General features: G+C 47.2%; 1 protein-coding gene across 1 annotated transcript in view; it reads left to right on the top strand.

Moving 5' to 3' along the window:
* The first annotated feature begins 12,358 nt into the window (after window positions 1-12,358).
* Window positions 12,359-24,021, top strand: part of LOC147098664 (testican-2-like) — an 89,457-nt gene continuing 77,794 nt past the window's right edge. The window contains exon 1 of the mRNA XM_085970654.1: window positions 12,359-12,655. Coding sequence (XP_085826780.1) covers window positions 12,485-12,655 — 171 coding nt within the window. The 5' untranslated portion in view covers window positions 12,359-12,484. The remainder of the gene's footprint in view (window positions 12,656-24,021) is intronic.

A 24,021-nucleotide genomic window follows, 5' to 3' on the forward strand; every position in this document is an offset into this window, starting at 1 on the left:
CCACGCTTTTAAAAATGAGAAAGATGCTTGTTTTTTTTTTACTTCCCAAATGCTTTTTCTTTGCTTTCACAAGGGTCAGAAATTGCCTTTGCAAATGCAAAGATATATGCACCTGGTGATCGCTGGCGTAATGGCGAGGCGGGCGGAGTGGCACAAAGACAGATTGCCTCTGATTTATCTCGGCTTTCCCAGAAGATGACATGCTGAAGTTGCACAGCGCTATGATCAGACCGCACCTTGAGTATTGCGCCCAGTTTTGGCCACCGACACACGTGAAAAACATTCAAGTCCTGGAGGCAATGCGGAGAAGACTTGCAAAACTGATCCTTAGTCTCAGAGGATTCAGATATTGAGGAAAGACTGGAGAAACTTGGGCTCTTCGCCTTTGAAAGGTGGCAACTGAGAGATGACCTTACAGATGTATATAAGATAGTAAACCATTCAGAAAGGCGAAATCCAGAACAGTACCTCAAGTTAAACCATGATGACAACAACAACTGAACTTGTATCAGTTGACCAGATTGGGTGACCGCTTTGCGGAACACTTCCGTTCAGTCCGTAAGGGCGACCCCGAGCTTCCGGTCGCCTGTCATTTTAATTCACCGCCCCATTCCCACTCAGACCTCACTGTACTCGGGCTCTTGCATTGTTCCACGTAAGCTCGAGGAACGTCACCTCATCTTCCGATTAGGCACTTTACAGCCTTCCGGACTCAATATCGAGTTCAACAATTTCAGATCATAACCTCGGCCTCCATTACATTTTTACTTATTTTTTATCCACACCTTTGTTTTGGCCCTCCCCCCCTTTTTCTCTCTCCCACATGGCAGCTGTCTCTCATTCTGCCAGCGCATTTCACACCTCATCTAGAGCCGTCTTTTGTCTCCACTAGTCCTGTCACCATCTCGTCTCGTTTTGAATACCTCTTAATGTCTCTTCACTTCTCTTTTGTTCTCTCCCAGCCTGGCCTTTTAATCTTTCATTTCCTGTGCTTTTCCAGTCTTGACAAAGGGTTTGACCCGAAACGTTGACTCTATTTTCTCTCCACAGATGTTGCCTGGCCTGCTGAGTTTTTCCAGCATTTTCTGTTGTTATTTCGGATTTCCAGCATCTGCAGTATTTTGCTATCGAACTGAACTTGTATAGTGATTTTAACATAATGAAATAGCTCCTGGAGTAAGGGATAGACACTGAGCAAGTATAGAGAAATTAGGTGGGGTGACTGAAAGCTTGGTTGAAGAGATGGGATTCGAGATGGTTTTTTTAAAGATGGAGAAGTTTAGGGAAGGAATCCCAAGGGAATAGGACCAAGGCAACTGAAAGCTCTGCCATCACTGGGAGGGGGAGGCAGGGAAAGAGGAATAATTAAGAGTCTGGAGTCAGAGGAATGGAGCAGTTGAAAGGGATTATAGGACTGGTGGAGATTGGAGAGGTAAGGAGGTGCAAGGCCATGAAGGAATTTTAAATAAGGACCAGGATTTTTAATTGAATGCATTGGTAGAAGATCAGCAAGGACGTGGGTGATAGGTGTGCAGGACGTAGTGCAACATGAACAGCAGAGATTTGCCCACCATCAACATCCTGGGGGTAACCATTGACCAGAAACTTAACTGGACCAGCCACATAAATACTGTGACAACAAGAGTGGGTCAGAGGCTGTGTATTCTGCGGAGAGTGTCTCACCTCCTGACTTCCCAAAGCCTTTCCACCATCTACAAGGCACATGTCAGGAGTGTAATGGAATACTCTCCACTTGCCTGGATGAGTGCAGCTCCAACAACACTCAAGGAGTTTGACACCATCCACGACAAAGCAGCCCGTTTGATTGGCACCCCATCCACCACCTTAAATATTCACTTCCTCCACCACCGGATATTAAGTGAATCAAGGGATATGGGGATAGAGCGGGAAAGTGGAGATGAGGTAGAAGATCAGCCATGATCTTATTGAATGGCGGAGCAGGCTCGTGGGGCCGAATGGCCGACTCCTGCTCCTATTTCTTATGTTCTTATGTGTGTACCATCTACAAGAGTCACTGCAGCAACTCGCCAAGGCTTCTTCGGCAGCACCTCCCAAACCCGCAACCTCTGCCACCTAGAAGGACAAGGGCAGCAGGCGCATGGGAACACCACCACCTCCAAGTTCCCCTCCAAGTTACAGGCCATCCTGACTTGGAAATATATTGCTGTTCCCTCATTGTCACTGGGTGAAACTCCTGGGGCTCTGTCCCTAACAGCACTATGGGAGTACCATCACCACACGGACTGCAGCGGTTCAAGAAGGCAGCTCACCACCACCTTCTCGAGGGCAATTAGGGATGGGCAATAAATGCTGGCCTTGCCAGCGACACCCAGATCCCAAGAATGAATTTAAAAATGTAATATTGGCCAGGACACCGGGGAGAGCTCCCCTGCTCTTTTTCAAAATAATATCCATGGGCTCTTCTACGTCTACCTGAGAGGGCAGACGGGGCCTCAGTTTAACGTCTCACCTGAAAGACGGCACCTCCGACAGTGCAGCACTCCCTCAGCACTGCCCTGGAGTATTCCAAGGCGTGAAACTATATCAAGAAAACAATGAAATCCTTTGATGGTTTACTATCTTTTTTTTTCAAATGCTGCCCCCTCCTCTCCTGGAAGCATTTATTCATCTTGGGGTCTTGCACAAACACCACCCGCACCTCGTCAAAATGACCATTCTTCATGAGTAAGCTGGCAGGCTATTTGACTGTGGAAGGCAACACGGCCGACCTTTCCCTGCCCTGGCCCCATGCCCGCAAACAGGCAATTGCTCTTAGCAGCAGCCGCTGATCAGAAGCAGGAATCCTGGCTTGAATAATTTTCTTTCAGAAATGTATAAGCCTTATCCCCTCTTTTATTCTCAATTCCCCACAGATGGCCAACTCCTTCCCACGCACGCTTGACAGCCGCCAGATTTTCATCTGCGATCATTCCTCAGCAGAAATCCTCAGCCGGTTGTGCATACCCGATCAGCTTTCCACTTGAAAGAGTTTGGAGAAGAGCGTCAAGTGTGATTCCACGTCTTCAGGGAATAGGCTTGGGTGAGGGACTCAGGCAACTGGCCTTATTTTTGCTGGAGACAAGGCACATGATGCCGGCCTTTATAAGGTAGATGTTATAAGGAGGTTTGCTAGCACTGTTGGGGGGGGTTTAAACTAACTTGGCAGGGGGATGGGATACAGAGGGGAGCTGAAATAGGGGGGGATGTGCTGCCAATTATAGAGAAAAAAACAAGTCAGCTTGGTAGACAGGGCAAATATATAAGGGCAAGGCTGGATGGCATCTATTTTAATGCAAGGAGTCTTGCGAATAAGGTGGATGAACTGAAGGTGTTGATAAACACATGGGAGTATGATATTGTTGCTATCACGGAGACATGGTTGAGGGAAGGGCAAGACTGGCAGCTCAATATTCCGGGGTACAGAATCTTCAGGCGAGACAGAGGGGGAGGTATAAGAGGAGGGGGTGTCGCAATATTAATTAAGGAGTCAATTACTGCAGTAAGGAGGGATGATATATTAGCAGGGTCCTCCAATGAGGCCATATGGGTGGAGCTTAAAAACAAAAAGGGGGCAAGCACTTTGCTGGGAGTGTACTATAGGCCTCCAAACAGTCAGGGGGAGATAGAGGAACAGATATGTAGGCAAATCTCAGAGAAATGTGCAAATAATAGGGTAATAATAATGGGGGATTTCAACTTCCCCAATATTAACTGGGATAGTCAGAGTGTGAAAGGCTCAGAGGGTGTAGAATTCTTAAAGTGCATCCAGGAGAGCTTTTTGAGCCAGCATGTAGAAAGTCCTACAAGAGAGGGGGCGGTACTGGACCTAATTCTAGGGAATGTGGCCGGCCAAGTGGAAAAAGTGCTAGTAGGTGAGCACTTTGGTGATAGTGACCATAATATGGTAAGATTTAAGGTGGCCATGGAAAAGGACAGGGATGGGCCGGAAATAAAGGTTCTAAATTGGGGGAAGGCCGATTTTAATAGGATAAGGCAGGATCTGGCCAAAATGGACTGGGATCAGCTACTTGTAGGAAAATCCGCATCGGAGCAATGGGAGGCTTTCAGAAGGGAGATTGAGATCATACAATGGCAACATGTTCCCGTAAAGGTCAAGGGTGGTTCCAAAAACCACAGGGAACCTTGGATGTCAGGGGATATACGGGAATGGATTAGGAAAAAAAGGAGGGCTTTTGGTAGATACAAAAGGCTAAAGACGGAGGAAGCCCTAGAGGAGTACAAAAAGTGCAGGGGGATACTTAAAAAAGAAATTAGGAGATCAAGGAGGGGCCATGAAATAACACTGGCAAGCAAAATAAAGGAAAATCCGAAGATGTTTTATAAGTATATTAAGGGTAAGAGGATAACTAGGGAAAAAATAGGGCCCATTAGGGACAAAAGTGGCAATCTGTGTGTGGAGCCGGAAGATGTAGGAGGGGTTCTGAATGAATTTTTTGCGTCTGTTTTCACTATGGAGAAGGACGATGTAGACATAGAAATAGGGCGGGGGGACTGTGATATGCTCGAACATATTAACATCGAGCGGGGGGAGGTATTGGCGGTTTTAGCTGGCCTAAAAATGGATAAATCCCCAGGCCCGGATGAAATGTATCCCAGGCTGCTGTGTGAGGCAAAGGAGGAGATTGCGGGGGCTCTAACACATATATTCAGGACCTCTCTGGCCACAGGGGATGTGCCAGAGGACTGGAGAACCGCTAATGTAGTACCATTATTCAAGAAGGGTAGTAGGGAAAAACCGGGGAACTACAGGCCAGTGAGCCTAACATCAGTGGTAGGAAAATTATTGGAAAAAATCCTGAGGGACAAAATTTGTCTCCACTTGGAGAGGCAAGGATTAATCAGGGATAGTCAACATGGCTTTGTCAAGGGAAGATCATGTCTGACTAATTTGATTGAATTTTTTGAGGGGGTGACTAGGTGTGTGGATGAGGGTAACGCAGTGGATGTGGTATACATGGATTTCAGTAAGGCCTTCGATAAAGTCCCGCACAGGAGACTGGTCAAGAAGGTAAGAGCCCATGGAATCCAGGGTGCCTTGGCACATTGGATACAAAACTGGCTTAGTGGCAGAAGGCAGAGGGTGATGGTCGAAGGTTGTTTTTGTGACTGGAAGCCTGTGGCCAGTGGGGTACCACAGGGATCGGTGCTGGGTCCCTTGCTGTTTGTGGTCTACATTAATGACTTGGATATGAATGTAAAGGGTATGATCAGTAAGTTCGCGGATGATACAAAAATTGGTAGGGTGGTAAATAGCGAGGAGGGTAGCCTCAGTCTGCAGGACGATATAGATGGGTTGGTCAGATGGGCGGAACAGTGGCAAATGGAATTTAACCCGGAAAAGTGCGAGGTGATGCACTTTGGGGGGACTAACAAGGCAAAGGAATACACAATGAATGGAAAGACCCTAGGCAAGACGGAGGGTCAGAGGGATCTGGGTGTGCAAGTACACAGATCCCTGAAGGCGGCGGAACAGGTGGATAAGGTGGTAAAAAAGGCATATGGGATACTTGCCTTCATTAGCCGAGGCATTGAATATAAGAGCAAGGAGGTTATGATGGAGCTGTATAAAACACTGGTTAGGCCACAGCTGGAATATTGTGTGCAGTTCTGGTCGCCACACTACAGGAAGGATGTGATCGCGTTAGAGAGGGTGCAGAGGAGGTTCACCAGGATGTTACCAGGGCTGGAGCGCTTCAGCTATGAAGAGAGACTGGGCAGGTTGGGTTTGTTTTCCTTGGAGCTGAGGAGGCTGAGGGGGGACATGATTGAGGTGTACAAAATTATGAGGGGCATAGATAGGATGGATGCTGAGGAGCTTTTTCCCTTAGTAGAGGGGTCGATAACTAGGGGGCATAGATTCAAGGTAAAGGGCGGGAGGTTTAGAGGGGATTTGAGAAAGAACTTTTTCACCCAGAGGGTGGTTGGAGTCTGGAACTCACTGCCTGAAAGGGTTGTGGAGGCAGAAACCCTCACAACATTTAAGAAGCATTTGGATGTGCACTTGAAATGCCATAGCATACAAGGCTACGGGCCAAATGCTGGAATATGGGATTAGATTAGACAGGGCTTGATGGCCGGCGCGGACACGATGGGCCGAAGGGCCTCTATCCGTGCTGTATTACTCTATGACTCTATGACTCTATGACTCTATGAAGTATTGACAAGCAGGTTGTTTAGCTTGAGAAGTGAGAACAAAGATTGAGAATACACCCATAAAATTTACAAGCTTCGAGCAGAGTCAGAAATTAGAATATTTTTTCCCAAAGGATACAAATTCCCTGGAAAAGTAGTTAATTGTGGGTCATTTTGTGCCATTAAAAATAAACTGTTGAGAAAGTAGGTTGAGTGTTACGGCGATATTAATAGATCTGTTTTACTCGCCTGGGAGTTAGGGAAAGAGTGTAAGGATCTTAGCTTAGATGGAGGAGAAATTCATGGCTGAGGTAGTCATACAACAACAACTTGCATTTATAGAGCGCCTTTAACATCGTAAAACATCCCAAGGCGCTTCACAGAAGCGATTTTCAAACAAAGTTTGACACCGAGCTACATGAAATATTTGGGCAGGGGACCCAAAGCTGGGTCAACGAGGTAGGTTTTAAGGAGCGTCTTAAAGGAGGAAAGGTAGAGAGGTGGAGAGGGTTTAGGGAGGGAATTCCAGAGCTAAGGGCCTCGGCGGCTGAAGGCACAACCGCCAATGGTGGAGCGATGAAAATCGGGGATGCGCAAGAAGCCAGAATAGGCGGAGCGCAGAGATCTCGGGGGGGTTGTAGGGCTGGAGGAGATAGGGAGAGGCGAGGCCACGGAGGGATTTGAAAACAAAGATGTGAATATTAAAATCGAGGCGTTGCCGGACCGGAAGCCAATGTAAGTCAAGCGAGCACAGGGGTGATGGGTGAACGGGACTTGGTGCGAGTTAGGACACGGGCAGCAGAGTTTTGGATGAGCTGCAGTTTAGGGAAGGTGCAGGGTGAGAAGCCGCCCAGAAGAGCATTGGAATAGTCTGTGAATGGACTGTGGAAGGAGTGGACTTGTTGGGCCGAATGGTCTTGCACCATTCCAAGCTCTTTACGTTCTTGTGTCTAGCTGTATTTATGCCCAGCAATCCACTGGCACACACCCCAATCCATCACTAGTACGGCTGCAGCATTCTACAGCTGTATTTTAGTCCAATTTCAGCAGGGTGTTTCTGAGGGCTTATACGATATGCATAATAATTACCTCTAATCATTTATTATAATTATCTGTAATATATTAAAATTCTTGAGACTTCCTTTTTGTCATGCCCACTTAGCCACACATTCAGTAACCCCTAAAGTTAACCTCTAAAGTCCAACAGTAATGTCTGCTCCTATCATGCAGTGTAACACTCTGATGCCTGCTATTCAGCCCTCCCATCACTGGTGGGGCTGTGGAGTGAGCCACCCAGGTCCACTCACCATTTTGTTTTGTGTTCTGTTGGCTGACTTCAAAGCTGAAGATATTTTTCTGCTAATGATTAAATATTAAAGCAATTATAAATTATTAATTTCAACTGTGCTGGGTTTTCCCAGTGCCCACCAAATAAATAAATTGTTGCATCATCTGTGGCTCAAGCCAGATTTCTCCCATGCTAAAATAACTTAAAAATTATTGCCTCCCCAGCTCCATGGTAGTGTCAGCTGTGGCTCAGTGGGTAGCACCCTCGCCTCTGAGTCAGAAGGTCGTGGGTTCATAGCCCCACTCCAGAGACTTGAGCACAAAAATCTAGGCTGACGCTCCAGTGCAGTGCTGAGGGGAGCGCTGCACTGTCGGAGGTGCCGTCTTTCGGGTGAGACGTTAAACCGAGGCCCCATCTGCTCTCTCAGGTGATCCCATGGCACTATTTCGAAGAAGAGCAGGGGAGTTATCCCCAGTGTCCTGGCCAATACTTATCCCTCAATCAACATCACTAAAACAGATTATCTGGTCATTATCACATTGCTGTTTGTGGGAGCTTGCTGTGCGCAAATTGGCTGCCGCGTTTCCCAGCTTACAACAGTGGCTACACTCCAAAAAGTACTTCATTGGCTGTAAAGCGTTTTGGGACGTCCGGTGGTTGTGAAAGGCGCTATATAAATGCAAGTCTTTCTTTTTATAAACCGCCACCTGCTATGCTGTGGCTTTTCCCTATTGCCACAATAGGTGCCCACTACCCAATAAATTATAAAGGAGCATGTTTCGTGAGCTAATTTGAGGAAACCCCCATGGTAGGCCTGCTAGTCTATACATTGTGGATATAATCATGATTATGAATGGTTTCAAGGAAATAATGAACAACTTGCATTTCTATAGCGCCTTTCACAACCTCAGGACGTCCCACAGCGCTTTACAGCCAATGAAGTACTTTTGAAGTGTAGCCATTGTTGTAATGTAGGAAACGCAGCAACCAATGTGCGCACAGCAAGCTCCCGCAAACAGCAATGAGATAATGACCAGAATACTCTCTGGCTGGCTTCAGAAGATGTTTATTTAAAGCAATTAGACAGAAGATGTTTATTTAAAGCAATTAGACCCTGTGACATCAAAGAGCCAGGCCTGATTACCCACAACTACAATTTAGCTTCGGAATAATACATTGTGTAGAACATGGGATAATGCTCCTGTGGTTTGTTTAATTTATTATTCGTTCTGGGATCTGAGCGTCACTGGCAAGGCCAGCATTTATTGCCCATCCCTAGTTGCCCTCGAGAAGGTGGTGGTGAGCTGCCTTCTTGAACCGCTGCAGTCCGCGTGGTGAAGGTGCTCCCACAGTGCTGTTAGGGAGGGAGTTCCAGGATTTTGACCCAGCGACGATGAAGGAACGGCCGATATATTTCCACTTGCCGTGTACAATGCCACAGCAGATTGGCTGGGATATAAATATACAATGTAAGATGAACATTACTCATTCTTTTGATCAATGTAAGATATTTTAGAGTTTGTGAGGTGGTGATTGGAATCTCTAACACGCTGGTCTCACCTCCCTCCATCCTGTCTCCAGGTGAGGCAAAATGATGGACGTGAAAGTGAGTGAGCCCATGATGTCACTTGCTATCTTGGTGGGCTGACTCGGAGATGGGGGTCTCACTGCAGGTGGGTGGTGATGAGCCGCTCCATTCAGTTCAGCAATACACCCGCACAATGGCCAAAAATCCGGCTCCGCTTCTAAATTGATTTTTTAATATTCTTGATTTAGCTGGAACAATTCACATTAATGCAAACAGCTCCTCCAATCTCATTTCAAGAGCTTATTTACTCACCATTTCCTGCGCTAATTCACGATCAATATTGCATGGTATTGCAAATAAAAAGCCGCATTTGTTTGTAATTACAAATATTTTTCTGTTACATGTGTGCTCTTAGAGCGTGTGTCCAGAACTTTACAACTCTCTACTTTTTCCTGAAAGTGTTCTCTTCTTTCCTGAGGTTGCTGCTGATCCATCCTGGGGTACAGTTGCACAGGAATAAAAACAGAAAATGCTGGAAATACTCAGCTGGTCAGGCAGCATCTGTAGAGCGAGAAACAGAATTAACGTTTCAGGTCTGAAGCATTGACTCTGTTTCTCTCTCTACAGATGCTGCCTGACCTGCTGAGTATTTCCAGCATTTTCTGTTTTTATTTCAGATTTCCAGCATCCGCAGTATTTTGCTTTTGTATAGTTGCACAGGTGCTGACTCATGCTAGGGTACAGTTGTGTGTGTGTGTGTATGAGTAAGTGTGTGTTTGTATGAGTGAGTGTGTGTGTGAATGTGAGAGTGTGTGTATGTATGTATGTATGTGTGTGTGTGTGTGTGTGTGTGAGTGAGTGTATGTGTATGAGTAAGACAAAGGTCCTCTACCAACCTGCCCCCGCCACACAGTACTGCCCCCCGATTATCAAAATCCACGACAAGGCCTTGGACAACGTGAACCACTTTCCATACCTCGGGAGCCTACTGTCAACAAGGGCAGACGTCGATGACGAAGTCCAACACCGCCTTCAGTGTGCCAGTGCAGCCTTCGGTCGCCTGAGGAAGAGAATGTTTGAAGACCAGGGCCTCAAACCCGGCACTAAGCTCATGGTCTACAGGGGAACCTCTCTGGCCACAGGGGATGTACCAGAGGACTGGAGAACAGCTAACGTAGTACCATTATTCAAGAAGGGTAGCAGGGATAAACCAGGGAATTACAGGCCAGTGAGTCTAACATCTGTGGTGGGGAAATTATTGGAAAAAATTCTGAGGGACAAAATTAATCTCCACTTGGAGAGGCAAGGATTAATCGGGGATAGTCAGCATGGCTTTGTCAAGGGTAAATCATGTCTAACAAATCTGATCGAATTTTTCGAGGGGGTGACTAGTGGGGTGGATGAGGGAAATGCTGTGGATGTGGTTTACATGGACTTCAGTAAAGCGTTTGACAAAGTCCCGCATAGGAGACTGGTCAAGAAGGTAAGAGCCCATGGGATCCAGGGTGCCTTGGCGCGTTGGATCCTAAACTGGCTGAGTGGCAGGAGGCAGAGGGTGATGGTTGAAGGTTGCTTTTGTGACTGGAAGCCTGTGTCCAGTGGGGTACCTCAGGGATCGGTGCTGGGTCCCTTATTGTTTGTGATCTACATAAATGATTTGGATGAGAATGTAAAAGGTATGATCAGTAAGTTCGCAGATGACACGAAAATTGGTGGGGTGGTAAATTGCGAGGAGGAAAGCCTCCGGCTACAGGACGATATAAACAGGTTGGTCAGATGGGCGGAAAAGTGGCAAATGGAATTTAACCCTGAAAAGTGCGAGGTGATGCATTTTGGACGGACAAATAAGGCAAGGGAATACACAATGAGTGGTAGGACCCTAGGAAGTACAGAGGGTCAGAGGGACCTTGGTGTACATGTACATAGATCCCTGAAGGCAGCGGAGCAGGTAGATAAGGTGGTTAAAAAGGCATATGGGATACTTGCCTTCATTAGCCGAGGCATAGAATATAAGAGCAGGGAGGTTATGATGGAGCTGTACAAAACGCTGGTGAGGCCACAGCTGGAGTACTGTGTGCAGTTCTGGTCGCCTCACTATAGGAAGGATGTGATTGCTTTGGAGAGGGTGCAGAGAAGATTCACCAGGATGTTACCTGGGATGGAGCGCCTCAGCTATGAAGAGAGGCTGGACAGGCTGGAGTTGTTTTCCTTGGAGCAGAGAAGGCTGAGGGGGGACCTGATTGAGGTGTACAAAATAATGAGGGGCATAGATAGGGTAGATAAAGAGGAACTTTTCCCCTTAGTGGGGGGGTCAATAACAAGGGGGCATAGATTCAGGGTAAGGGGCAGGAGATTTAGAGGGGATTTGAGGAGGAACTTTTTCACCCAGAGGGTGGTTGGAATGTGGAACTCAATGCCTGAAAGGGTGGTGGAGGCAGGAACCCTCACAACATTCAAGAAGCATTTGGATGAGCACTTGAAATGCCATTGCATACAAGGCTATGGACCAAATGCTGGAAAATGGGATTAGACTGGACAGGGATGGATGGGCGGCGCAGACACGATGGGCCGAAGGGCCTCTTTCTGTGCTGTAAAACTCTATGACTCTCTATGACTATGACTCTCTATGAGAGCAGCAGTGATACCCGCCCTGCTGTATGCCTCAGAGACATGGACCATGTACAGCAGGCACCTCAAAGCACTGGAGAGGTACCACCACCGCTGCCTCCGCAAGATCCTGCAAATCCATTGGCAGGATAGGCACACCAACATCTGTGTTTTTGCTCAGGCCAACATCCCCAGCATCGAAGCTTTGACCACGCTCGATCAGCTCCGATGGACGGGTCACGTTGTCTGCATGCCCGATACGAGACTCCCAAAACAAGCGCTCTACTCAGAGCTCCGACACGGCAAGAGAGCCCCAGGTGGGCAGAGGAAACGCTTCAAGGACACCCTCAAAGCCTCCTTGAAAAAGTGCAACATCCCCACTGACACCTGGGAATCCCTGGCCCAAGACCGCACAAAGTGGAGGAGAAGCATCCGGGAAGGCGCCGAACACCTCGAGTCTCTTCATCGGGAGCAAGCGGAAGCCAAGCGCAAGGCAGCGCACGTCAACCCAAGCACCCCGCCCACCCGCCCCTTCAACCACCGTCTGCCCCACCTGTGACAGAGACTGTAGGTCCCGCATTGGACTCATCAGTCACCTGAGAACTCATTTTTAATGTGGAAGCAAGTCATCCTCGGTTCCCAGGGACTGCCTAAGAAGAAGCAGAAGAAGATGTGCTGTGTGAGTGTGAGTGAGTGATGAGCTGTGTGTGTTAGTGATGAGCTGTGTGTGTGAGAGAGAGAGAGTTAGTGATGTGCTGTGTAATGTGGCGCAGCCTCACACAGTCCCAGATTAGAGAGAGGGGGTGGGGAGTGACTGGAAATATAATCAGCTCGCATTGCACAGGAACCAACTTGCGGGACAAGTCGCATCATCGAGGCCTGGGAGCATGTTGAAGGCGCTGAACTTTCTCCTTATTCCTCTGCTGGCGGCGGCAGCAGCCGAGACGGAGAGTCTGGAAAAAGGGGGCAATAAGGGGGATTTCTTGGAAGATGAGCAATGGCTGTCCGGCGTCTCCCAGCACAGCCAACAGATCAAAGACTGGAACCGCTTCAGAGACGTGAGTCCCACATAGAATTTCAACCAAAGATATAACAATGAGAAACGGAATTGTTCACATTTAAAATACCGCATAGGAATAGGTTTTTTAATTTAAAAAAAACAAATGGCAAGGCTTGCAGATCTGAAGCTGGAATCTGTAGGCGAAGCTGATTGTGGATAGAATAGTGTGTGGAATTGCAATGATTATAGAAATGCACCATTATTTTCTGCCTGTCCGGATTCACCTGTCGTTACAGTGAGAATGTTGCCCATTGCATCTACAGGAGATCTGGATGGAGGGAGGGGGGTGGGGGTCAGTTGGGTATAAATTGTTGGACGATTCTAATCGATTTGGATGATCAATTTGTCAGGTTTTGGCAGTAGGGGCGGGCAGAATGGATTTCACACATTGCAATAGCTGTTTTTTTTATAGATATATACATGCCTAATGCATCACCTGGCATTTCATTCCTCCATGCATCTGTTAGGGGGCTCTGTAAAAAAAAAAGCTATTTCTGCTTCTCGATGGGGGGGCGGCGGGATGAAGTGCTGGTTTCTGCCGAGAGATTCCTCTAGGGAATGAGACACAGGAGTGGAGGGGTTGCTCAGGAGGGAGGGGTGCCTCAGTCCAGCATTCAGGCTCTTTGGAATCGAGAGAGGACGTGTTTCCTGAGCCTAGTCCCAGTAAGACCTGCGTCATTCCATCGGCCCCCATCACACAAAGTCGGCAGCTTTGAATCTGTTCCTGGCCCCAGATTTTTTTTTTAAATAAATGCAACTTTTTAATTAAGATCACGCAGGGGAGGCAGGAGTGCTGTTAAGTAGGTCACTCGCAGACGCTGTAGTCCTGCATGATGACATCTTCCTAAGCTTGGGGAGGGCATGGTGGTGGTTGGTGACAGGGTTGATACGCACTGGGTTTTAAATTGAAAGGATGTCAACTCCCTTTTTTTTAAGAGCGTTTCCTAGAGCCTCGATTCTCGAATCAGCAAGGTGCTGGGATTACATAGCAGGCCAGTCAGCATCTGTATCAGGGAAACCCAGGGAGGAGGTGTTCTAGGTGTACGGTAGCATAGTGGTAATGTCACTGGGCTAGTTAAATCCAATAGGTCCTGGACTAATAATTATGTAAGACAGGAGTTGAAATCCCACTCACAGGTAACTGGGAAATTTAAATTCAATTATATAAATCTGGAATTAAAAACTAGTATCACTAATGGTGACTATGAAACTACTAGATTGTTGTAAAAAACCCTATCTAGTTCACTAATGTCCTTTTTAGGGAAGGAAATCTGCCATCCTTACCCGGTCCGGCCTATATGTGGTTGACTCTTAACTGCCCTCTGATGGTTCAAGAAGGCGGCTCACTACCACCTTCTCAAGGGCACTTAGGGATGGGCAAAAATTGCCAGCGATGCCCACCTCCCAGAAACAAATTTAAAAAAAAGGTGTGTGTACCTTTCCTCACCTTCAAGGTGCACACCTGGGAGATCAGAACTTGCCCTTTCTCTTTAGAGATGGTGACTGACTTGCTGTGTGTGGCCGGCTTTTTTTTTTCTTTTTATACAGGTTCTCAAATGGTTTGGGAACTGCCTTCCTCTGAAAAGAGGTAAGCAGACTATTTAAAAAAAGACTTAAACATAGAAGATAGGAGCAGGAGTAGGCCATTCGGCCCCTCGAGCCTGCGCCGCCATTCAATGCGATCATGGCTGATCATCCAAACTCAGTACCCTGTCCCTGCTTTCTCCCCATATCCCTTGATCCCTTTAGCCTTAAGAAATATATCCAACTCCTTCTTGAATATATTTAATGAATTGGCCTCTACTGCCTTCTGTGGTAGAGAATTCCACAGGTTCACCACTCCCTGGGTGAAGAAATTCCTCCTCATTTCTGTCCTAAATGGCTTACCCCTTATCCTTAGACTTGCATTTCTATCGCGCCTTTCACGACCACCGGACGTCCCAAAGCCCTTTACATCCAATGAAGTACTTTTTGAAGTGTCGTCACTGTCAATGTTCCCTCTAATTTTCTTTCTTGGTGCGCGGTCCTGTTAACTGGCGGCACGGCCCATTCAAACTCTTCTATTGAAAAGCCGATGAGCGGCCTGCGCGGGACCTCCAGATCGCTACGCATGCCGCGCAGCGTAGCAACAACGTTGGTCACTGTTGTAATGTAGGAAACACGGCAGCCAGTATGCGCACAGCAAGCTCCCACAAACAGCAATGTGGTAATGACCAGATAATAATCTGTTTTAGTGATGTTGGTTGAGGGATAAATATTGGCCCAGGACACCGGGGAGAACTCCTCAGTGATCTCTTCCATCCTGAAACCCACAAACCTCAAGTTAGATTAGGGATTAGAAGCCACAGATAGTGGATGTGGAACAAACTAACAGTAAAAAGTTGTTAATTCTGGGTCGATTGACACCTTTAAGAAGGAACTGGGTCAATATCCATCGAGAAATTGGATGGGGATTGACAGTTATGCAGATGTTAATAGATCTGTTTGATTCACATGGTGGTTAGGAAGGGAGTTTAGATCTATTGGGTGGGTGGGGGGGGGTGGGCAGAGATTGAGCCTTTGCCTTTGTTACCTCTAGACTTGACTATTCCAGCGCACTCCTGGCTGGCCTCTCACGTTCTACCCTATGTAAACTTGAGGTCATCCAAAACTCGGCTGCCCGTGTCCTAACTCGCACCAAGTCCCGTTCGTCCATCACCCCCTGTGCTCGCTGACCTACATTGGCTCCCGGTTAAGCAGCGTCTCGATTTCAAAATTCTCATCCTTGTTTTCAAATCCCTCCATGGCCTCGCCCCTCCCTATCTCTGTAATCTCCTCCAGCACCACAACCCCCCGAGATATCTGCGCTCTTCTAACTCTGGCCTCTTGAGCATCCCTGATTATAATCGCTCAACCATTGGCGGCCGTGCCTTCAGCTACCTGGGCCCTAAGCACTGGAATTCCCTCACTAAACCTCTCCACCTCTCTTTCCTTCTTTAAGACGCTTCTTAAAACCTACCTCTTTGACCAAGTCTGCCCTAATTTCTCCTTATGTGGCTCGGTGTCGGATTTCATTTGATAACGCTCCTGTGAAGCACCCAGGGACGTTTTACTATGTTAAAGGCGCTCTATTAATACAAGTTGTTGCTGTTGTTGTTGGTTATGCATGGACTGCAGAAGAAGCCTGTTTGACGGGCTGAATGGCCTTTTCTCAGTGCGACCTTTATGTCCTCTCTTTGACTCTCAGTTGTCAAGTTGGCCACTGGGAAAGTCCCGCTGCCCCAGGCCATGCGACCGTCGGGGACGCAGTTCTGCCTTCCCAGCATCGTGTTTAAGCTCGCTCCCTACCTCCGCGTTTCAGAGACACACTGGGTGATGCGATGGACATCACTGGGCTGCAGCCAACGCCCTTCATGCCCCTTTTCCACGCAGACACCACTGGCCAACTTCGCAAATCACGGCTCCGTGTCAGTGATGCCTAGCGCCCGCGATTGGTCCCAATGCGAGACTGTGCAACACGTCCCTGTGCTGCTCACCTGTAAGCTACTTTGCCTCCCAAGCAAAGCAGTTTTTGCATAAGTTGCAGAGGTAGCGAAACCACTGATTTCTGAATGGATCTGAGTGATAGGAAATCACCAATTATTGATGCTTCAACTACCCAGCTGAGTGCATCGATCCTCCCGACCCCTGTTTAAAAAAAAAGCAGCATTACAAAAATTCACAAGCTAAAAAACAATATGATAGACTCCGACCGAATGCTCAGGATGGAATATTTCTCTTAATATTTCGATTTTTATTAACCAATGGTATTAAGGGGTATGGAGCAAAGGCGGAGTTAGGTCGCAGATCAGCCATGATCTCATTGAATGGCGGAACAGGCTCGAGGGGCTGAATGGCCTCCTCCTGTTAACATAGAAACATAGAAGATAGGACCAGGAGTAGGCTATTCAGCCCCTCGAGTCTGCTCCGCCATTTAATGAGATCATGGCTGATCATCCAAATTCAGTACCCTGTCCCTGCCTTCTCCCCATATCCCTTGATCCCTTTAGCCTTAAGAAATATATCTAACTCCTTCTTGAATATATTTAATGAATTGGCCTCCACTGCCTTCTGTGGTAGAGAATTCCACAGGTTCACCACTCTCTGGATGAAGAAATTCCTCCTCATCTCTGTCCTAAATGGCTTACCCCTTATCCTTAGACTGTGACCCCTGGTTCTGGACTCCCCGGCCATCGGGAACATCCTTCCTGCATCTAGTCTATCTAGTCCTGTTAGAATTTTATTCTAAAAAGTCCTCATGACTGCAATACCTTCCCTTTAACCTGTGGTCTGAGCCCTGTTGGTACATCAAGTTTCATTTAATTAAAATGGTTTAAGAAGTCGAATCACTGGCGGCTTATAAACCTCTGATTGTGGAGCTGTTACAGAAACATTAAAATTAAAAAAATATAGCTGGCAGTTCTCTAGCATCGTTCACAACCTCTGAACCCCAAAGCCCTTTGCAGCCAATGAAGTACTTTTGAATTGTAGTCACTGTTGGAGTGTTCTAGCAGCCCTGATGGTGCAACGCGCTGGTAAAGTGGTGCATTGCATCATGGAGTACAAGGGTGGGTTTTCCTCTGCTTCCTCACGCACTTTCAGTTTTACCCCCTCAGTTCTGCTTCCCGCAGAACTGGCAGGCTCCTGCCTCCAGGCAGCCTCTCAGCAGGCAGCGAGCTGCGACCCTTACAAGCAGACCTGCATCTTCTAGATGCAATTAGTTGCATATCAGAAGTGAAGCCGGGTGAGAGTGGCTTGGCTGGAAGCACTTAACTTACAAATCTTTGTGGCAGAGTTATTCCCAGAGCAGCCAAGCTCAGTGATAATGACATAAGCTTAGAAATTACTGGAGCTGATGTTAGTGGAGGAACACTTAACTCATTCGTGTGGCATTCTCCCGCCCGCTATTTTAACAGGCATTACATCTGAAGTATTAGTGTTCCTGTTAGTTGTCAGCGGTGGCTCAGTGGGTAGCACTCTCCCTTCTGGTAAGACAGAAGGTTGTGGGTTCAAGTCCCTCTCCGGAGACCTGAAGCACATCATCTAGGCTGACACCACCAGTGCAGTGCCGAGGGAGTGCTGCGCTGTCGGAGGTGCCGTCTTTCAGATGAGACGTTAAACCGAGGCCCCGTCTGCTTTCTCAGGTGGACATAAAAGATCATTTGAGTGTAAAAGATCGTTTGAAGAAGAGCTGGGGGGGAGTTATCCGAGTTGCCCTGGGCCAATAATTATCCTTCAACCGACATTATCTGGTCATTATCACATTGCTGTTTGTGGGAGCTTGCTGTGTGCAAATTGGCTGCTGCGTTTCCTACATTACAACAGTGACTACACTTCAAAAGAAAAGTACTTCATTGGCTGTAACAGCGCTTTGGAGCATCCTGAGATTGTATGAGGCGCTATATAAATGCAAGTCCTTCCTTCTTTGATTGAAAGAGCGGATAGAAAAATGGCAGTGTGTGGACCACCAATTCATTTCTAGTCTCAAGCAGTAACAGTAAAGATGGCAGCAGTCCTACGAGGACTCTGAGGAATCTTTACAGTAAATATGACTTTCATTAAATGTACTCCACTATTGGGTTGTAACAGGGCACTTCAGAGAATTGCGCGAGATCCTCACTTCGGAGGCACAAGGGGGTCATTCTGACTTTGGCTAATAGTGTAAAACAGGCGATGCCGATTCAGCCACCCATTAAACATCTCTCCTGATTTTTCCTTTCTGTTGACTCCAACCGGGAGAGACGTATAACAGGCGGCTGAATCGATATTGCCCGAAGTCAGAATTACCGCTAATCAATGGCCCCTGTAATCTCTGCGCTTTGTTCTGCACGGCTTGTTTTAATTCGCGGTCTCTTTAAATTACTGCGCATGGGCGGTATTCACCGCGTAAAAGCCAGAGAGCGGCCGCGCAGCTTAGCAGGAAGTGCGCTGGTTGTGGTCCCTCAAGCAGCAATTCGATGAATGGCCAATTAATCTGCTTCTGGTGGTGTTGGTCGGGGAAGGAATGTCGGCCAAGGTACTGGGAAAATTCCCGGCTTTTGTTTCAATGGTGCCACGGGACGCTTAACGTCGGGCAGGAGTTTGGTTTTATTTCCCATCTCGAGGACAGATCTAATGGGTGCAGAGAATTCATTCTCTGTAGAGAATCGGCAAAAGGACCAGAGGGGAGATGAGGATAATTTATTTTGCGCAGCGAGTTGTTGTGATCTGAAATGCGCTGTCTGAAAGGGTGGTGGAGGCAGATTCAGTAGTAACTCTCAAAAGATAATTGGATAAATATTTGAAAAGGAAAAAATTGCAGCACTATAGGGAAAGAGCAGGGGAGTGGGAATAATTGGGTAGCTATTTCAAAGAGCTGTCACAGGCACAGGCACGATAGGCCAAATGGCCTCCTTCTGTGCTGTATCATTCTGAATTCTAAATGAAAAATTGTGGGGAGGGAGTGGGGGGGGGGTTCTTTCTGTCCCCAGCTCTTAACTATTCCTACTTTTATGAAAAAGCCCATTATATCCATGGGAAAAATCACAGTAACCCTCTCCCCCATTTTCTGCTCGGTGTTTCCCCACCCTGACGTTGGGCTATCTCGCAGTGAGAAATTATGGAGGACACTTTTTTTTTAGTGAGGGTAGAATTCCTCTCTTTACGGTATTTTTCTCCCCGAACTCTTGTTGGTTTTTCTAAGTCTGTATTAGCTCTTGCCGAGAGATTAGGTGACCTGCGGTTCAAGAAGGTGGCTCGCCGCCGCCTTCTCAAGGGCGACTAGGGATGGGCAATAAATCCTGGCCCTGCCAGCGACGCCCACATCCCGAGAATGAATTTAATAACAAAAATGCTGTGTGTCAGACTCTCACCCGGCTTCACTTCTGATCTGAAACTTTCCATGGGAATTTTCAGGAATTTATGGGAATTTTGGGAATTTATGGGAATTTTTGAGTTTTTTTGCACACTGATGGTTTTTGTCTCTGACCCTTATATTATCTTTGTCATCAAAATAGACATACTGTTTCCAACTTTCTCTCTTTCTTTCCTGAGGTTGTGGTTCAGTGAGCACCAGCAGTCATCTGAGTGGCCATTCTTCTTGTGTTAACTTATTTAGTGAATGTTGGCAGGATATTCAACTATTGAGGCCATTATGCCCAAGCCCTCAGTGATCACAATCTTGAGTCCTCTTGCAAAGCAGAGACTCACTCAATCACCACACCTTTGCTGCTCCATACTCTTCAGTGAGGCAATGGAAATCTTGTTTTCTTCAACAACGCGGTTTCTTCGTGGCTCTTAGATGTTTTAGCCACCAACCGGCACCTTTGACCTTTGATAGCTCTGCCCCTCCTTAGTCCTTCTTCCTCTGTCAACATTCATCGTGGTTGGGTCAGAATCCTGGAACAACCCTACCTAACAGCCTTGTGGGAGCACCTTCAGTGGACTGCAGAGGTTGAAGAAGAAGGCCCAGCAACACCTTGCCATGGAGGGAGTGCAGCGAAGATTCACCAGACTGATACCTGGGATGGCAGGAATGACGTATGAAGAGAGATTGGATCGATTAGGCTTAGATTCGCTAGAGTTTAGAAAAATGAGAGGGGATCTCATTGAAACTTATAAAATTCTAACAGGACTAGACAGACTAGATGCAGGAAGGATGTTCCCGATGGCGGGGGAGTCCAGAACCAGGGGTCACAGTCTAAGAATAAGGGGTAAGCCATTTAGGACTGAGATGAGGAGATATTTCTTCACCCAGAGAGTGGTGAACCTGTGGAATTCTCTACCACACAAGGCAGTTGAGGCCAACTTATTAAATATATTCAAGAAGGAGTGAGATATATTTCTTAAGTCTAAAGGGATCAAGGGACATGGGGAGAAAGCAAGGACAGGGTACTAAATTTGGATGATCAGCCATGATCTCATTAAATGGCGGAACAGGCTCGAGGGGCCGAATGGCCTACTCCTGCTCCTATCTTCTATGTTTCTATGTTTCAAGGGATGGACAATAAATGGCGGACTAGTCAGCGATGCCCACATCCCGAAATTGATTTATAAAAGAACATTCTTGGCTTCATGCTCCCCTCTGACCTAAATTGGACCTCCTCCATTGCTACAGCTGACTCCAGGAAATTTGGTTTCTTCATTGTGTTCTTTCCTCTTTCACCGCTGACCTCTACCTTGCTTTCTGTCGGTGTCTTTCTCTATTTTATTGCTACTACTGTGGTATTTTTCTCCTGTGAAAATGCTCCTCTCTTGGTCCGTCCAAACTCCAAGTAGGCCATCCTTCTCCCTCCTTCCTCAACTGTATTCCAAGGCTCATTGCACGAACTCCTGCTCAAACACATGGACTTTTTATGCTTTTAATTTTTTAATTTCTTCCTCCTACAATCATCAAGCTTTTAAAATCCAAGCTGCCACTCACCTAATGACTAGTTCATGATTTATAATTTATTCTGTTGATCACTGCTTGCATTAAACCGAGGCCTCCCCATCTGCCCTCTCAGGTGGACGTAAAAGGTCCCATGGACACTATTTCGATGAAGAGCAGGGTAGTTATCACTGGTGTCCTGGCCAATATTTATCCCTCATCCAACATCACTAAAAACAGATTATCTGGTCATTGCTGTTTGTGGGAGCTTGCTGTGCGCAAATTGGCTGCCGCGTTTCCTACATTACAACAGTGACTACACTTCAAAAAGTACTTCATTGGCTGTAAAGCGCTTTGGGACGTCTTGAGGTCGTGAAAGGCGCTATAGAAATGCAAGTCTTTTTTTTCAAGCTTGGGGCTTGGCTTTTCACTTTGGTTTCTCAATAGAAAGCTGCCCCCACCTGTTCACCCCCCCACCCTACCTGAAGCCCTTTCTAGTAGCGGGTTATTGGGTTGGAACAGCAACAGATACCCTGGTTTATTTCACCTCCCCCCTCCCTCCTAATCTTAGCCCAGGAATGCTGAGGCCAATTTTAATGCCATTATAATCTTGCCTGCAATCAGCAAACTCAGCACAGCCTTAGGATTGAACCTGGCACCTTCCAGGTCTGTATATCGTTTTTATTTTATTCATTCGCGGGATGTGGGCGTCGCTGGCAAGGCCAGCATTTATTGCCCATCCCTAATTGCCCTTGAGAAGGTGGTGGTGAGCCGCCTTCTTGAACCGTGTGGTGAAGGTGCTCCCAAGTGCTGTTAGGGAGGGAGTTCCAGGATTTTGACCCAGCGACGATGAAGGATCTTGATAATCTACGAGCCATCGCATTTGCCCACTGAACCATTGCGGGGAATTCCGCCCTGGGAGTTTATCTCCTTCCAGTTTTCCTTCCCTGTGGGATATCCTTGACCGCTCCCTGTGACAGTGTTGAGGCCATGAGTTGAGCATGTAGGAGAGACCATGACCTTTGGCGTGAACCCGTGTCCTATCATTCTATGCTGCTTTCATTTGAGGAACTGTCCCATTGGCCAAGGTCACATTGTTAGTGACGGCACACTAATACAGCAATCTGTCTGGTGACAACATGTAGAAATCCTTTGGACTTCTTAAAATAAAACGACAAAAGCACAGCAGTGGGTTTTTTTGTGCTAGTGTCAGGTCTGACGTTTTGGAAATGAGCTGTAGGCGAGCTGCTGTAGCTGTTGTTTCCACCCCCACTGTCAAACCCATTTCCATGGCAGCGGGCTGCACAAGCTCACTGCACAGGCGCAGGCTTCGTCCCTGCACCACATGCAGCCTCCGTGCAGCTGAACTTGGGAGAATGCAGAATCTGCCGAACCTGGACATTTTGGGAGGATGCTGCCTTGTGTACTGAAAATAAACAAAAAATCGCCTGCGCATGTTGAAGAGAACAATCTGTAGCCCCTTGTCACATCTCACTCAATAATCCCAAAGCACTTTCACAAGACAGTGAATTCCTTTCGAGGGCAATGGCTGTTTTAAACGTGGCGGCCATTTTGAGCACAGCAAGATCCCACCAGCAGCCGTGATATAAATTACCAGCCAATCCGCTGTTGGCGCTGAGGGAGGAATGCTGGCCAGCGCAACCTGCAAATAGTGCCGCGGGATCTTTAATGCCCACCCGGACCGCTCTTGGTGAGTAACTGGGTCTTTCAAAGAGCTGGCACAGACACGACGGACCGAGTGGCCTCCTTCTGTGCCTGTCAGTTTCTATTCTGTGAACTTCCGGGATTGCGACCCCTTGTAGATTTCGGGACAACGTTTTCAGTGAAAACATCCTGCTGGCCAAAAAAGCAAAATGTACAGCAGGTGACTGACCCGAAAGTTCAGTGAAAGGCACTGTGAGAAAAGAATGTTTCAGAGGCTTTACAACCGATGAAGTGTAGTCACTGTTGTAATGTGGGAAACGCGGCAGCCAATTTGTGCACAGCAAGCTCCCACAAACAGCAATGTGATAACAACCAGATAATCTGTTTTTGTTATGTTGGTTGAGGGATAAATATTGGCCCCAGGACACTGGGGATAACTCCCCTGCTCTTCTTCAAAATAGTGCCATAGGATCTTTTACATCCACCTGAGAGAGCAGACGGGGCCTCGGTTTAATATCCCATCCAAAAGACAGCACCTCCGACAGTGCAGCGCTCCCTCAGTACTGCACTGAAGTGTTAGCCTAGCTTTATGTGCTCAAGCCTCTGGAGTGGGATTTGAACCCACAACCTTCATAGATTCAGAGGTGAGTGTGTTTACCCACTGAGCCACTAGCTGACTCAATTAGATTGCATTAGAGAGGGTGCAGAGGAGATTTACGAGGATGTTGCCTGGGCTGGGGAATTTTAGCTATGAGGAAAGATTGGTTAGGCTGTGGTTGTTTTCTTTGGAACAGAGGAGGCTGAGGGGAGACTTAATTGAGGTGTATAAAATTATGAGGGGCCTAGATAGAGTGGATAGGAAGGACCTATTTCCCCTAGCAGAGAGGTCAATAAACAGGGGGCAGAGATTTAAAGTAGTTGGTCGGAGGTTTCGAGGGGATTTGAGGCAAAAAAAATTCACCCAAAGGGTGGTGGGGGTCTGGAACTCACTGTTTGAAAGGGTGTTAGAGGCAGAGACCCTCATCACATTTAAAAAGTACTTGGATATGCACTTGAAGTGCCGTAACCTGCAGGGCTACGGACCAAGAGCTGGAAGGTGGGATTAGGCTGGAGAGCTCTTTGTCGGCCGGCACGGACAAGATGCAAATTTCTGTGATTCTATGATTGCATCTGCTGTGGTTATCGTCTGTTTATGGGATCATAACATGGGAACTGTGGCTTGACTGTTTCTGCCTATTTTGGAATGTGCTGGAATGGTTAGGAGGCTCCTTGGCTTGGAGGAAACATTGAAATATATTGACAAACGGGAACAAAAGTACTGAATATTAGAACAT

The sequence above is a fragment of the Somniosus microcephalus genome, chromosome 29 (genome assembly GCF_052327205.1).
Source record: "Somniosus microcephalus isolate GS21.2 chromosome 29, FLI_Smic_1.0, whole genome shotgun sequence".
Classification (NCBI taxonomy): domain Eukaryota; kingdom Metazoa; phylum Chordata; class Chondrichthyes; order Squaliformes; family Somniosidae; genus Somniosus; species Somniosus microcephalus.